Genomic DNA, 12,728 nt, shown 5'->3' on the forward strand with positions numbered 1-12,728 from the left:
CAAGAACAAATTTATAGACCCACCATTTAAATTTTACTGCAACATCTTCAAGGAAAAGAAAAAAGTTTTTTTTTTTCTTGTTTTGTAAAATGCCCAGGCATTCTCGATTATTACAAATACTGGTCCACTTTTACAGTAATCAAGAAATTTTAATATATATAATATATACTAAAACCCCGTCACCAAAAGAAAACAATATACACGCAGCCACTGTGGCATTTTTTAATAACCTATTAAGCAAACTTTGAAAAAAAATGATCGCTCCAACACACATACACACAATTTATTTTTACCCTTGTATGTATCCAATACTGTAAACGTATTTTTAAGACAGAGTGCACTAAATTTAACTTTAGAAAAAAATTAGCCGTTGTTCCTGAATTGTTTTTTGTTTTTTGTTTTTCATTCAACGATATCAAGTCGTAACTTGTGTCACTTGAGTTTTAATTCAGCAGTAAATCACCTCCACTCCACATCTAAGCAGCGTTGTCCCACAAACAAAAGGGGCTGAGGATCATTCAGCTGACAATGGGTGTCCAAGGTTGTGCTGGGTTTATTTCTTCATTTGATTGGGTCTTATGGCATTTTCATGTCCTCTATCTTCAACCAGGATTTTAAAATTTTTATTTAAAGTAAATGTGGCTTTGTTTGTGTCTAAAGAATGTACTTTCCTTGTTTAACTTTTTTTAAAAAGTCTTTTCATTTCAAAAAAAAAAAAAAGTTTTGCATTTGTCTCAAGAGACTCAAATAGGAAGATCAGTTTTCAAGGCACTCACATCAAATTGAATGGCAGTAGAAAAACTGTCCAATAAATTATTATTTTATTTTGTTCTTTATAGTGCCAGTATTGTGAATGCCACGCTTAGCAACACTGACACTCAATCTCAGCCGTCCCTTATAGTTTAACCCACCTCTGGGCCAAAGAGAAGAATATGCTGCAATTTCTTGTTGAGAAGCCATTTAATTTAAATGCAAACAAAAGCTTTAAAGTGCGGGTTAACAGAATTCAAATGTCTAATTTCAACAGCCCAATGTTTAGTACTTTCCAACCCAATAGGATAGAAAACAAACAAAAAAAAAAACTGGGCAGCAGTGCGAGGCATCCTGGGATAGAGGTCTCCCCTGCTTTTCCAGTAAAAGGGAATAGAAATTCGCAAGATTTTCCCCCCACCCGTACAATGTCATCAGTGTGCAGTCAATGACAAAGCTAACTTCCCTCGATTTCCCATCAGGGCACTTGTCTGCTTGAGAAACGACCAATTATCACTTGTGGCAACCTAGGATTGGGGATTTTTGTGGCAGGGGTGATGAGAGAGAGAGAGAGAGAGAGAGAAGGAGAGGAAAGAAGGGAGGGAGAGAGAGAGAAAGAGAGAGAGGCTATCAAGCCAGGAGAAGCCTGAAAGAAAACACCGCTGATTTCTTCCTTTCTGCGTCAAAGCGGCCACCACCATCTACCCAAAGAAAGAACCCTCGGCCCATTTTCTTTAGCCTCTTCTACAGCAAACAGCAATCATGGCATCACAGGGCACGCCCACATTTCAGGGAGGGGATAGTATCTGCTGGTGATGCACAATTTTAGAACGCTCTCGGCCATGTCCCGGGCAGCCCTCGAAAACTCCCGTTTCTCCGGCAGGGCTGAATTTTTTTTGAGGGGAGGGCTCTCCCCTACCACTCCAAGTTTTCCTTTCCTAACGTAAAGGTTGAAATCGACACAGAAAAGGCTTGTTATTCAGGTCTGTCATCAGTGCTAAGTCTCCACTCCGATTCTGAAACAAAGTGCTACAACTTTAAAGATTGTTATCCGCTGAACATCCCCCCCCAAAAAAAAAATAATAATAATAATAAAAATGCATGCCACTTTTTATTTCAGGACCAAAAAAAAAAGAGGAATAAAATGCAAATAACTTTAAAGTCATTTAAGTGTTGGCTTCTTCACAAGAAATTACACATGCTTAGCTTAAATTTCAAAAAAGCAGCGCCCGCCCCCCAAAATTATAATTTAAAAGGTATAAGCCTCTACATCGCTTGCGAGTCATTTTTCAAGCTACTGTCGGGTTTTTCTTTTTTAAAAAAAAAAATAATAATAATAATAATAATGAAGAAGGGATGGATACCCAACGAAATCTTTCAAAGGAATTTAAACAGAAAGAATAATAATAAAAAGTACCTGCACATGCCAAAAAAATTACAAAACCCAATAAATACAGAAATTATTGCACAGTTAAAAGGCTCCACAATTTTGACTGCCTTAATCACCCTCGGGTTTCCATAGGACTTCGCAGACACAGGTTAGGTTGGAGGGCCGCCTCCCCTGGGCCCCGGGGACACGCGGGGTGCTCGGCGGCGGCGGCGGCGGCGGCGGCGGCGGCGACACGGAGGCAAGTGTCAAGTCAGCATTCCGTCGCTTGGCAACGGTTCCACTGTACAGGTGCGGGGCGCCCGGACCCGCGCGCGCGCGCGCTTAGCTCCTCTCGGCCTGCTCGATTTTGACGTCGTTAGTCAGCAAGTGCTCGCCGTGCCACTTTTTCATGTGTTTCTCCAGGGTGCTGTAGACGCTGAAGGGCATCTGGCAGATGTCGCAGCGGTACACCTCCTTGCCGATCTGCCCGTGCGTCTTCATGTGGCGCGTGAGCTTGCTGCTCTGCGCGCACGCGTAGTTGCACAGCTCGCACTTGTAAGGCCGCTCGCCGGTGTGGCTCCGCCGGTGCACCGTCAGGTTGCTGCAGTTCTTGAACACCTTGCCGCAGTACTCGCACGTGTCGCTGCGGCGGCCCTCCTTGGAGCTCGGCCGCCCGGGGCCCGGGCCGCCCAGGTGCGGCGTGCTGCCGCCGCTGGCCGTGCCGCTGCGGCCCGACAGGCCGCCGTCCAGCAGGTCCCCGGGCGGCGTGGAGAAGCGCAGGCTGCCGTTCTCGGACGAGTGCTCGGACGACGTGGCGAAGGGCGACTGGCGCGCGTCCGTGAAGCCCAGGAAGGGGTCCTTCATGAAGTGCCGCGACGCCGCGTAGCCCACCAGCCACTGCGAGTACACGTTCTCCGACGGGATGAGCGCGGCGGGCGGCAGCTCCAGGTCCTTCTCCACCTTGATGCGCTTGGCGGCGCTGTTGAGCCCGGGGCTGGGCAGCGGCGCCGGCTTGCGCGGGAAGAGGCCCGGGAAGGGCTCGGTGCCCGGCGCGAAGCCGCCGCCGCGCCCGTTGACCGCGCCGCCCGGGCCCGCGTCGCCGCAGCCCCCCGCGTCGTCGTCGTCGCCCGCGTCGCCGCCGCCGCCCGCCGCGCGCTTCAGGAAGGCGCCGCGCTTCTGCTTGTCGGCCAGCAGCTCGCCGTACTGCGGCAGCGCGCCCAGGCCCACGTTCTCCATGACCTTGCCCAGCACCAGCGCCTTCTCGTCGGCCAGCGCCTTGGCCGCGCCGCCCACGCCGCCCGCGCCCGGCACCCCGGCCACCCCGCCGCCGCCGTTCTCCCGGTTGCGGCTCAGCTCCGAGTCCATGCTGAAGCTCGACTCGGGCCGGCTCTCGTTCTCCAGCAGCAGCTCCTCCTCCTCCTCCTCCTCCTCCTCGTCCTCCTCCTCCGGCTCGTGGCCCAGCGACGGGTCGCTCTCGTGGCGGCGGAAGTCGCCGTCGGCCGCCTTGAGGCCCTCGCCGGCCAGCTCGCTGGTGCCGGGCTCCGGGGAGCTGGCGGCCGACAGGCCGTCGTCCGAGCGGCCGGCCAGCGAGCCGGCCTTGTGCATGTGCGTCTTCATGTGGCGCTTGAGCTTGCTCGCCTGCGAGCACGCGTGGTCGCACAGCTGGCACTTGTAGGGCTTCTCGCCGGTGTGGCTGCGCCGGTGCACGATGAGATTGCTCTGGAACTTGAAGGTCTTGCCGCAGAACTCGCAAGACTTGCTCTTGGCCGCCGGCTGCGGCGGCGGCGTGCCGCCGGGGGGCATGGGCGGCAGGGGCGGCGTGCTCAGGAACGGGGACTTGGGGCTGGGCTGGAAGGGGTTCAGGAGCCGGTGCATAGGGTTGCCGCGGCCCGGCGACACCGGCGGCGGCGTGGAGCTGTTGCCCGCCAGCTCGCGGAGCCGCCGCGAGAAGTCCATGGCGGGCGAGTCAATCATGGGGTTGAGGCGCATGACTCGGTCAAAGGCACTGGGGTGCTGGGCGACAAGCCCCATCTCCTCGGCACTGAGGCGGTGCGGGTCCAGGTGGTGGCGCGGCGGCGGGCTGAAGAGCGGCGGCGTGCCGGGCAGGCGACCCTCGCCGAAGCCCGGGTGGTCCCGCAGGATGGGGCCCGTCATGCGCAGCAGGTTGAAGGGGTTGCTGTCGCCCAGGAAATTCATGAGTGGGGACTGGGCCACGGCCTCGGGCCCGAGCGGCGGCGGGATGGTGAGCCGCGGCGTGAGCGAGCTGCTGGCCGGCCCGGGCTCCAGGTAGATGCGGAAGCCGTGCGTGTTCTGCGCGTGCTGCAGCAGGAACCACGCGCTGTTGAAGGGCTGCTTGCATGTTGTGCAAATGTAGCTGGAAGGCTCATCTTTACCTGGGGAGACACACGGACAGAAAGGCAGAGAACAGAGCGTGAGAAGCGGCACGGGGCCTGCGCGCCGCGGGGCCGCCGACCTGGAGGCGCGTCTGTGAGAGGCGGCGGCGGGCCGCCCCCCAGCAGGCCCAGACGACGGACACGGCGACTCTCCGGCCAGGCCGTGTGTGTCTCCACCCGGCCGGGGGAGCCGAAGAAGCGGGCTCTGTGGGCAGGTGGCCTCGGCAAAGACCCGACCGGCCGCAGGACCTCGGCAAGGTTCTCGGGATTCCGCAGGCCTCGGTTTGTGCCCCTGAAGAAAAGGTGTCTTATTCCCATTATCTCAGAAGCCAGATGACTGTGTTTGTGAGAATGCCTGATTCCAGTAATAGAAGTGACATCAGGTGGGCTGCATAAGAGGAGACCGGGGTCAATCTCTTCACCCGGCAACTGTCTAGAGCGGGGGTTGTCAACCACGGCGCTATTGAGATTTAGACCCGGATAATTCTTTGTGGTGGGGGCTGTCTCGTGCACTGTAGAGTGTTCAGCAGCATTCCTGGCCTCTACCCACTAGAAGCCAGCAGCACGCCCTCCCCCAGCCTGTCCAGGCATTTCCGAATGACCCCTGGGAGGCCAAACTCGACCCTCCCCCCTTGAGCACTACCGATTAGGCAATACTTGATCCAAGGAAGTCTTAAAAACACGAGTCAAACCGAACCACCTTGCAAACTTCTTTAAGATAAAGGGCTAATACCCCTGCATCGTTTGGGATTTTAGCTATACGAAAATCTCGGGTTCCATACAGCAGTGTCCATGCAGAAAGCACTGTCAAATTTAAATGTGGCCTCGCACGCCGTAATCACCGTGTGGAATCCGGCCTTCGAAGACCCTTCAGGAGGGGCAGGGGGAAGCCACTGGCCTACACGAAGTCCCTTTGCCAGAATGCCGACTGCACGAAAGAACGTCGGGTCTGATGTGGCAGCGGGATGAGTGGCGGCAAACAAGGATTTGTTACAAACTGGCTCCGGTGACACCGGGCGCAAAGCATCATGGACACCGATGGCACTGAGTCAGAATGTCACGGTCTTTGTCCGTCACTGGGGCATTTACAAAATGGAGGCCGAACACTTCCTCCAGAACCTGTCTTGTGGGTACCGTCCTCAGCCTGCGGACGAAGCCGGCGGCTCTTCCAGCCCGAACCTCCCCTAATGCTTCACACGAACGGGACAGGCGCGGGCAGGCCCTGCCTCGTACTGCCGGATTTGCTCACTGGCCAGGAAGGAAAAGTGAACAAGACATCACAGCCGCGATCTTGAAGAACCCCTTGCATTTTTAAACTTCCCTGTACCTGGAAGACTTTAACTCTGATGAAGTCCAGGAACCACAACCTCCCTGGTGACCACACCCAGGCTCAGCCTGGTGATGCGAGGCACGGTGGGCCGCCGCATGGAGAAGACCCTTCCCCACCTCGGCCTCCCCCAGTCCATTTAGAACCTCTGAGAGCCCGTGCGGAGACTTATTCTATTTTTGTTTTCCACCCACAAATTATATTTTGGGGTGAGGGAGGCTGCACCCTTAGTAGTTAACTAAGTGACTCGGGGACCTTGAATTCCGTACAGGTTGGTTAAGCTTAACAGCGAGCTCCCCAGGGGCCGGGCCCCTGAGCCATGCGATGCGTGTGATGTCACAGAAAAGCACCACACCATCCAGAGGACAGGGTGTCAGTGCTCTCGGACCACAGAATCAACTGGGCCAGAACATGCGCCACAGCAACAAGTTTGGCGCCCTAAACGTTTCGTTCCGGTCTCCGCTGCGGCCCTGCGTGCGCGGTGCGGAGGAGGCCACTGGGGAAGAAAATGGACGGAAGGAGACGAAGCAGAGAACTCTGAAGTTCAGCTCCACCTCGCTTTTACAGGCAGCTCAGGGACAACTTCAGAGGCCATGTTCCTTGCCCAGGGCGTCTGGGCGAGTCCCTCTCCCAGCGTGTCTGGGTAACTCCATTCCTCACGCTGGAGCCCCTGAGAACTTCCCCTGCCTGGAAAACCGCAGGGGGTTGTGGGGGGCCTGGGAGGCCACACTTCTCACCGTGGGAGCTACAAGGCCTCGCCAGCACCCCAGCCCTCAGCCCTCCCTGCCCGCATGCGGCTCAGCTGGCATAGAAAGAGCGGCTTCCTTGAGCCAGCCTCCCCTGGCCTCGGCGTATCAGGTAATGTGCGTAGGGGACAGAACTCTTCACAGGAGAGCTGGTCACAAGCCATATTGTGAGTCCTCCTCAAACCCTTCTCTGGAGCAAGGCAGAATAAATAAGTAGTAAATAAGAAGAAGATAAATAAAAGTCCCTTTCTACACGGGAGCTAATGGCACCAATGAAGTGCCACATCCCACAAGGTCACAGATCTTGAAATTAAAGAGTGCTTCCGACCCCAACTTCTCGGCTTCGGCCGCTCGGATGGATGGCTTCATGGCAGCCGGCCGCCCCGGTGGTTCGTTTTCTCAGTTGGACCACCTCCCTTCCCGCTCCCAATCTCTTTTTTCATCATCTTCATTTCCTTGGATATCTCCAGAGCACTTCCTGTTTCTTGCTCTGATGGCCACACGTTTTCTAGAAAGTTCTACGGCTGGTGAGGAATGTGGCTGTCGAAAGAAAATTCGGAACGCCCTGGCAGGTGGGGGATGAAGGCAGCTCTACAGCCGGAATGGCCGATGACAACATTTTTTAAAAAAAAACTCAAAATGGCAGCGGCCGCAAAGCGTGCAGCTACATGTTCTAAAGCGCTCAGATGTTTCCACTTCTTGTTCAAAAAAAAAAAAGAAACGTGGAGGAGAGACTTCTAACCAGGAGCAGCCTAAGGAGGAAGTTCCCTGTCCTGTCCGTAATTCACCGTCAGGCGGGGAGGAGCTATACGTATCCATCAAGTGGGACCCCAGGGCCACTGTTACGGCAGAGTACCCTCCTTCTCCTGCACCCCTGAAAGGCTCTAGCTCCCAGAGGCTCACCGCAGGCGACAGCCTTCCCCGCATCCGACAGCCTCCGATTTTTTAAAAATCACTCGGCCCTCAAAGGCCCTGCCCAGAACACTCTCTTCCTACGCTGCCCCGCACCCCGCACCTCTTTTTTTTTAATAAAACATTCACTTCCACACGAACACTTCCTGGTAGCCTTGGGCACCGGGCTGCTCCCTTTCGTGAACTGAACGACGTCAGAGTCTTCGCAGAGCCCCTCGACACCGTTCTATTTGAAAACTCACAGCTCATTTGTAAATGCCGCCACGGACCCTAGCCTCCCCTCCCTAGTACTAGAGGTTCCCTCGCAGGCGGCCAGCCCCTCCTGGAGCTCAGGGCCACTTGCCCAGAGCTGAACTGGAGGCCCCGCGAGGTGAGGACTCTCCAGGGACCCAGAGAGACTCCACTGCCCACCAGGCTGCTACTGCGGCTGCCGAGGTTCCGAATGGATGCGTCGATGTCCACATTATTTTGAAGCGACATACCCAGCGACACGAAACCCGGCCTACAGACCTAGAAACGTCAGCTGCATTTGGAGCATTAAATCAGGCTTGGCCACTCGGAGCCCAGCGCCCACATCTTTGCTGCTTCCTCCCTTTCTTCCCCAGACGTGTTTAATATCAGCGGGCAGGAGCCTGCGCTGAATCTAATTCGCTCTGCTGGCTCTAAAGGAAGCCCCTAATGTTTACCCCGACTGTGGGACCCTCCCTGCGATCCCCCACTTACGAGAGCCCGGGATGGCAGCGTGGGTCCCTACCTCTGTCCTGGCAATGCCAGCAGAGTGAAGTCCATCAGGTCCTTGACCTGTCTGAGCCTCAAAATTCCTCATCGGTAGAACAGAAATACTACACCTGCCTCCCAAGAAGGCTGGGGGACCAGGTGTGACCCTGTACGTGGACACACCCGATAAAGCCGCACATCGCAAACATCGCGCTTTAGGCTTTGCAGGATCCGTCGTTTATTATCCATCTCGTGTGTGGCAGTGGATGTTTCAGCGATGCCTTTCCGTGCAACTCTAGCGGTAATAAAACCCTGGAGGAACTTTAATGCAGCCTGCCGAATGCATTAGAGGTTCCGGGGAAGCAGTAACTTGCAAATGTTGAGGAAACATCATTTTTTATTTTGACGCTTGGGAACCAACACGAAACTGGACTCCTGCAGTGACATGCTACTCCCCTCCTACTGTTTTTGTTGTTTTTTTTTTTTTTTAATGAGCATTTAAATAATTTTCTTACGATGTCAGTGACTCTAATAATACTAATAATAATATCAGGGATGTTCAGTAAAAAACACACCTTTAATTGAGTTATTATTCCGTGAAAAGGCCACAATCGAGAGCGGGAGTTTAACCGGCTTCCTGGACGAGCGATGCTGAGCAGAAGGCCATCCTGCCTGTGGGAGCTCAGCATTGTGGCTCACTGCTGCTCGGAGGAACCAAGGGGACACCCCCCCCCCAGCTCAGGCAGGGCCCGGCTGATAGACAGCCTGCTGCTCTTCCCCAAAAGCCAGAGGCAAAAACGAGAAGCCTGCCACTCAGACATAAGAACTAGTCTTGGCCCTCCACGGTTTGCAAAGCGCCTTACAGTTGGTTCGGCGCGTCTAAATGCACTGGCCACTTCGCGGTTATTCACACGGCCTCTGAGGGACACCAGGCAAGGACTGCATTGCAGCTGGCATGGGATGAAAGAGAACGGAAGCTCGGAGAGGCAGAGCCCCAGCGCCAGCCGCGGGAGGACCTCCCGCCCCCGCCCTCTGCCCCCGCCTGGCATGCAGCGCTGCCACCCAGGTACCGGTCACTCCCTCTGCACTTGTCAGAGCCTGTTTCGCAACGAAAACGGCTGGAGAGGTTCTCCCGCCACACCGCGTGTGTCCTCCCAGTGAAGGGCCTCAGTTACCCTTTGATGGGACCCCATGGCGTCCCCCACGGCCTGTCCCTGGAGGGGAGGCCTTTCACAGAGGGCGAGTGAGCCCACGAGGGACAACACGCCATTTAGCACCTGGCGGAGGGCTCATGAGATGCCAGGCGGCCAGGTCCAGGGACAGGAAGCTAGACTCCAGGGTCCCCCATGGCAGGCCCCTTCCCCTCTCTACATTTCAGGGTGCTTGGTGCCCAAGAAGAGGGCTGGATTCACTGGCCAGCCACCCCATCCTCCTCAGAACCTACAACTGCTAACGTTGCTGTCGCCACAGCTCCAAAACGATAATAATTATTATCACCATTATCCCTTAAATGCGCAGACTCCTTATTAGTTTAAAAACTACCTACCCTTTCATGATCCCAGAAAGAAAATGTCAATTGGCCACCTTGGGGGTCTTTGTAAGTTTCAGGATTTTATTATTTCTGAGAGAGAGAAGGGAGAGCTAAGGGAGTAATAATAACGGCGGTGACAATAATCCATTATTAAATCCTTACCACAAGCTGGCCCACAGCTAAGCACAACTGACCACACACGAGGCTCTCGGCAGCCCCTGAGGTCAGAACTGTCATCGGCACCATTTCACAGATGAGCAGATTGAGGATCGGAAGGGAGAAAATGATTTGCCGGAGGCTACACGGCCACCGTGTTCTTGAGCATGATGCTGGACTCATAAAAGCCTGGTCAGAAGACCTGCCCCCCGCCCCCAGCCCAGGGACCTGGGTAGGGGCTGGAGTAGACGTGCATGCTTCAGGATTAACCTTCGGTTCCAGCTAACTAAAATGTGGACATGGGTGCTTTTGGCTAGAACTGCAACAACTCGGTGAAATCATGCTGGTTATCTCATGGAAAAGTAACAGATGCACTTCGTTGGGTGTTGGTGCTGGTGGCGGTGCTGCTGGGCGTGGTGCTGCTGCTAATCATAAATGGTCTGCCTGGCGATGAAGTCCCAGCCGGCCTCAACAGCAGAGCCAGCGCCCCTCCAGTGGTACCTGTGGCAGACGTTGCCAGCTCCCTGTCCCGCAGCCCCCGCCTCCAGGCCTCAGAATCCTCTTCAAGCCCATGCTGCAGACAGCCACTGCTTCGAGTAGGGTGTGCCTCCGCCCCTTTGCCGGCCCTGGATCCCAGTGCACATAAGCCCAAAAAATGGGGGACCAGGCCAGACGGCACCTAGGACGCTAGGTAGCAGTGTATGTCCTGCTCAGAGCAGAGACCACACCTGCCTTTCATTCACTCACTGAACAAACAAGGCTGGGCAGCTGTTACCCACTGGGTCCTCCGCTGGTAGCTAGGCACGCAGCTCGTATGCCAGGGGACATGGGAACACCTAATAACCCTCTAAATTATTCAATGAAAAGTAGGAGGCTGCGAGGGAGAAGTTCAGGGAGGGAGGGACACGAGGGCTGGGCATTGGGGGTGCAGACCTGCCCCGTGCCAGCCTCTCACCTGCCTCACTCTGGTCCTCACGATGACTCTACAGGTGACCACTACAGGGGCGATAGAGGACACTCACAGAACTGAAGTAAGTTGTTCAGTGACATTATTGGCCTTGGGTTTTTTTATTTAAAATTGACTGTCTGGGCTGGAGTCCAGGCTCCCCAGGGACAGAGATCAATCTGGTCTTGTCCACCTCTGTGACTGGCCACCAGCACGGCGCTAACGCGTATGTGCTTCAGAACCGTCGCTGGCCTGTGCTAATGGTGTGTTCTGTCTGTCTGCTTCCCTCCCCCCACCCCGCCCGTGTTCTTTGCCACTGAAGTCATCACCCCTGGGACAAGGGCGTCTGCCCAGGTCTGGATGAACCCGCCCGGCTCCACGGTCTGCCCTCCAGGCAAAGCCACCTCCAGCTCAGCACTCTCGACAAACGGCCCCACCCCCCGGGCACGCAGGGTAGAGGCCCCAGCTGGCACGCACACGCTCTCAGCCGCTGTGTGCCAGCCACCAGAGCATGCCGGGATCCCAGGTGACGCCAGACAGACCGAGACGCCACAGCTCCGCCACTGCCCACCGTCGAGCCGCTCTGGGCAGAGTGGGCAAGCAGGCCGGCGACCTTCCCACATCACAGGCCGACAGGCCCTACTGCAGGAGGAAGCACCAGGCACTCAGCCTCCAGGACCCAGGCAGGCTTGCTGGCCACCTCTGCGCTCCCCACCTTGGTCCTCCCCTTGGGGCCATGCGTTTCTACACCTTATGCACCTGCCATTCCCTCTGCCTGGAATACCTACCTTTCCTTCTCTACCTTAAAAACATCTTTTTCGAGCCAGCCCGAGTGGAATTCCACCTCTCCACCCATAGCATTCTGGGAATGCTGCTGGATACCATTCACCATATATATTGTCATTTTTGCCCTTGACCGTGGTGTGCTCAGCTCACAGCCAACCTGCACGCGCCAGTGTTGGCATCTCGGGAGGATGCGTACGGCGGCTTTAGGAAGTGAGTTTTAATCCAGATTCTTGTAGAAAAGGGAAACTAAGGCTCATCACGGTTAAGTGAGGGGGGCTCAAGGTCACAGAGCTGGCGGGTCACAGAGCCCAGACTGATAACCCAGTCTGTGCCTGGACGCACAACTGGCTGCCCCCTCCACTGGGACTGCAAACGCTGCCATAACTGGCTCTAGGGAGAGGCCTGAACCAGCCATGGCAAATCTTTCCAGCTGCACCCTGAACACCAGTGAGCTGGCCAGCGAAGGCAGCTGCAGGCTTTGCAGGAAATGCCACTCGTCCTTCGGCTGAGAATAAAGGGGCCTGACACAGCGAGGAAAACTCGCTTAGCCTCAAAGTGTTTGGAGACAGTCCATTTACCCCAATAGTGCCCGTGCGGCCGAGGTAAACTTAGCGCTTCTGACGCCTGGTCTCCCCTCGGGCTGGGGGACTGGGCCTCCAGCCTTCATCACAGGCTCGAAGGAAAGCCCCAACATCTCCCAGACCGCCGGGCGCGCACAGAAACGCCCGTGAATCGCGCTTCGAACAGAAGAGGCATTCCTGGGAAGTGAGAGAACCCAAGGAAAGCTGATCTCATCCCACATGCCTTTCTCATTCATTCATTCATTCATTCATTCATCCGCTCATCCATCCAGTCACCATGTGCTAGGCGCTAGGCACAGCAAAGGGATCAGCCACAACCCCTCCCTTCCAGGAGGCCACAGGTGGGGGCCGGGGAGCAGGGGTAGGTTCGGCTGTGGACACAAAGGAACCTGCCTGACTTTAGAGCACCTAGGGAGGGGGCAGGCAAGAAACACCGCGTGGAGGTGAGTTTGAGCCAGACACAGGGAGAACAGCACCCGCCCAGATCAAGGATAGAGGCGTGCGGGGTGGCGGG

At 55.5% G+C, this 12,728-nt stretch overlaps 1 protein-coding gene across 4 annotated transcripts in view; it reads right to left on the reverse strand.

Annotated features, from left to right (window-relative positions):
- Positions 1-2,064: 2,064 nt before the first annotated feature.
- The window catches only part of BCL11B (BCL11 transcription factor B), an 89,939-nt gene continuing 79,275 nt past the window's right edge, over positions 2,065-12,728 (reverse strand). For all 4 annotated transcript variants that reach the window (XM_039884190.1, XM_039884188.1, XM_039884189.1 and 1 more), the window contains one exon: positions 2,065-4,512. In XM_039884190.1, the coding sequence (XP_039740124.1) occupies positions 2,462-4,512 (2,051 nt within the window). In that variant the 3' untranslated portion in view covers positions 2,065-2,461. The remainder of the gene's footprint in view (positions 4,513-12,728) is intronic.

The sequence above is a fragment of the Pteropus medius genome, unplaced genomic scaffold (assembly GCF_902729225.1).
Source record: "Pteropus medius unplaced genomic scaffold, Ma_sr-lr_union100, whole genome shotgun sequence".
NCBI lineage: Eukaryota > Metazoa > Chordata > Mammalia > Chiroptera > Pteropodidae > Pteropus > Pteropus medius.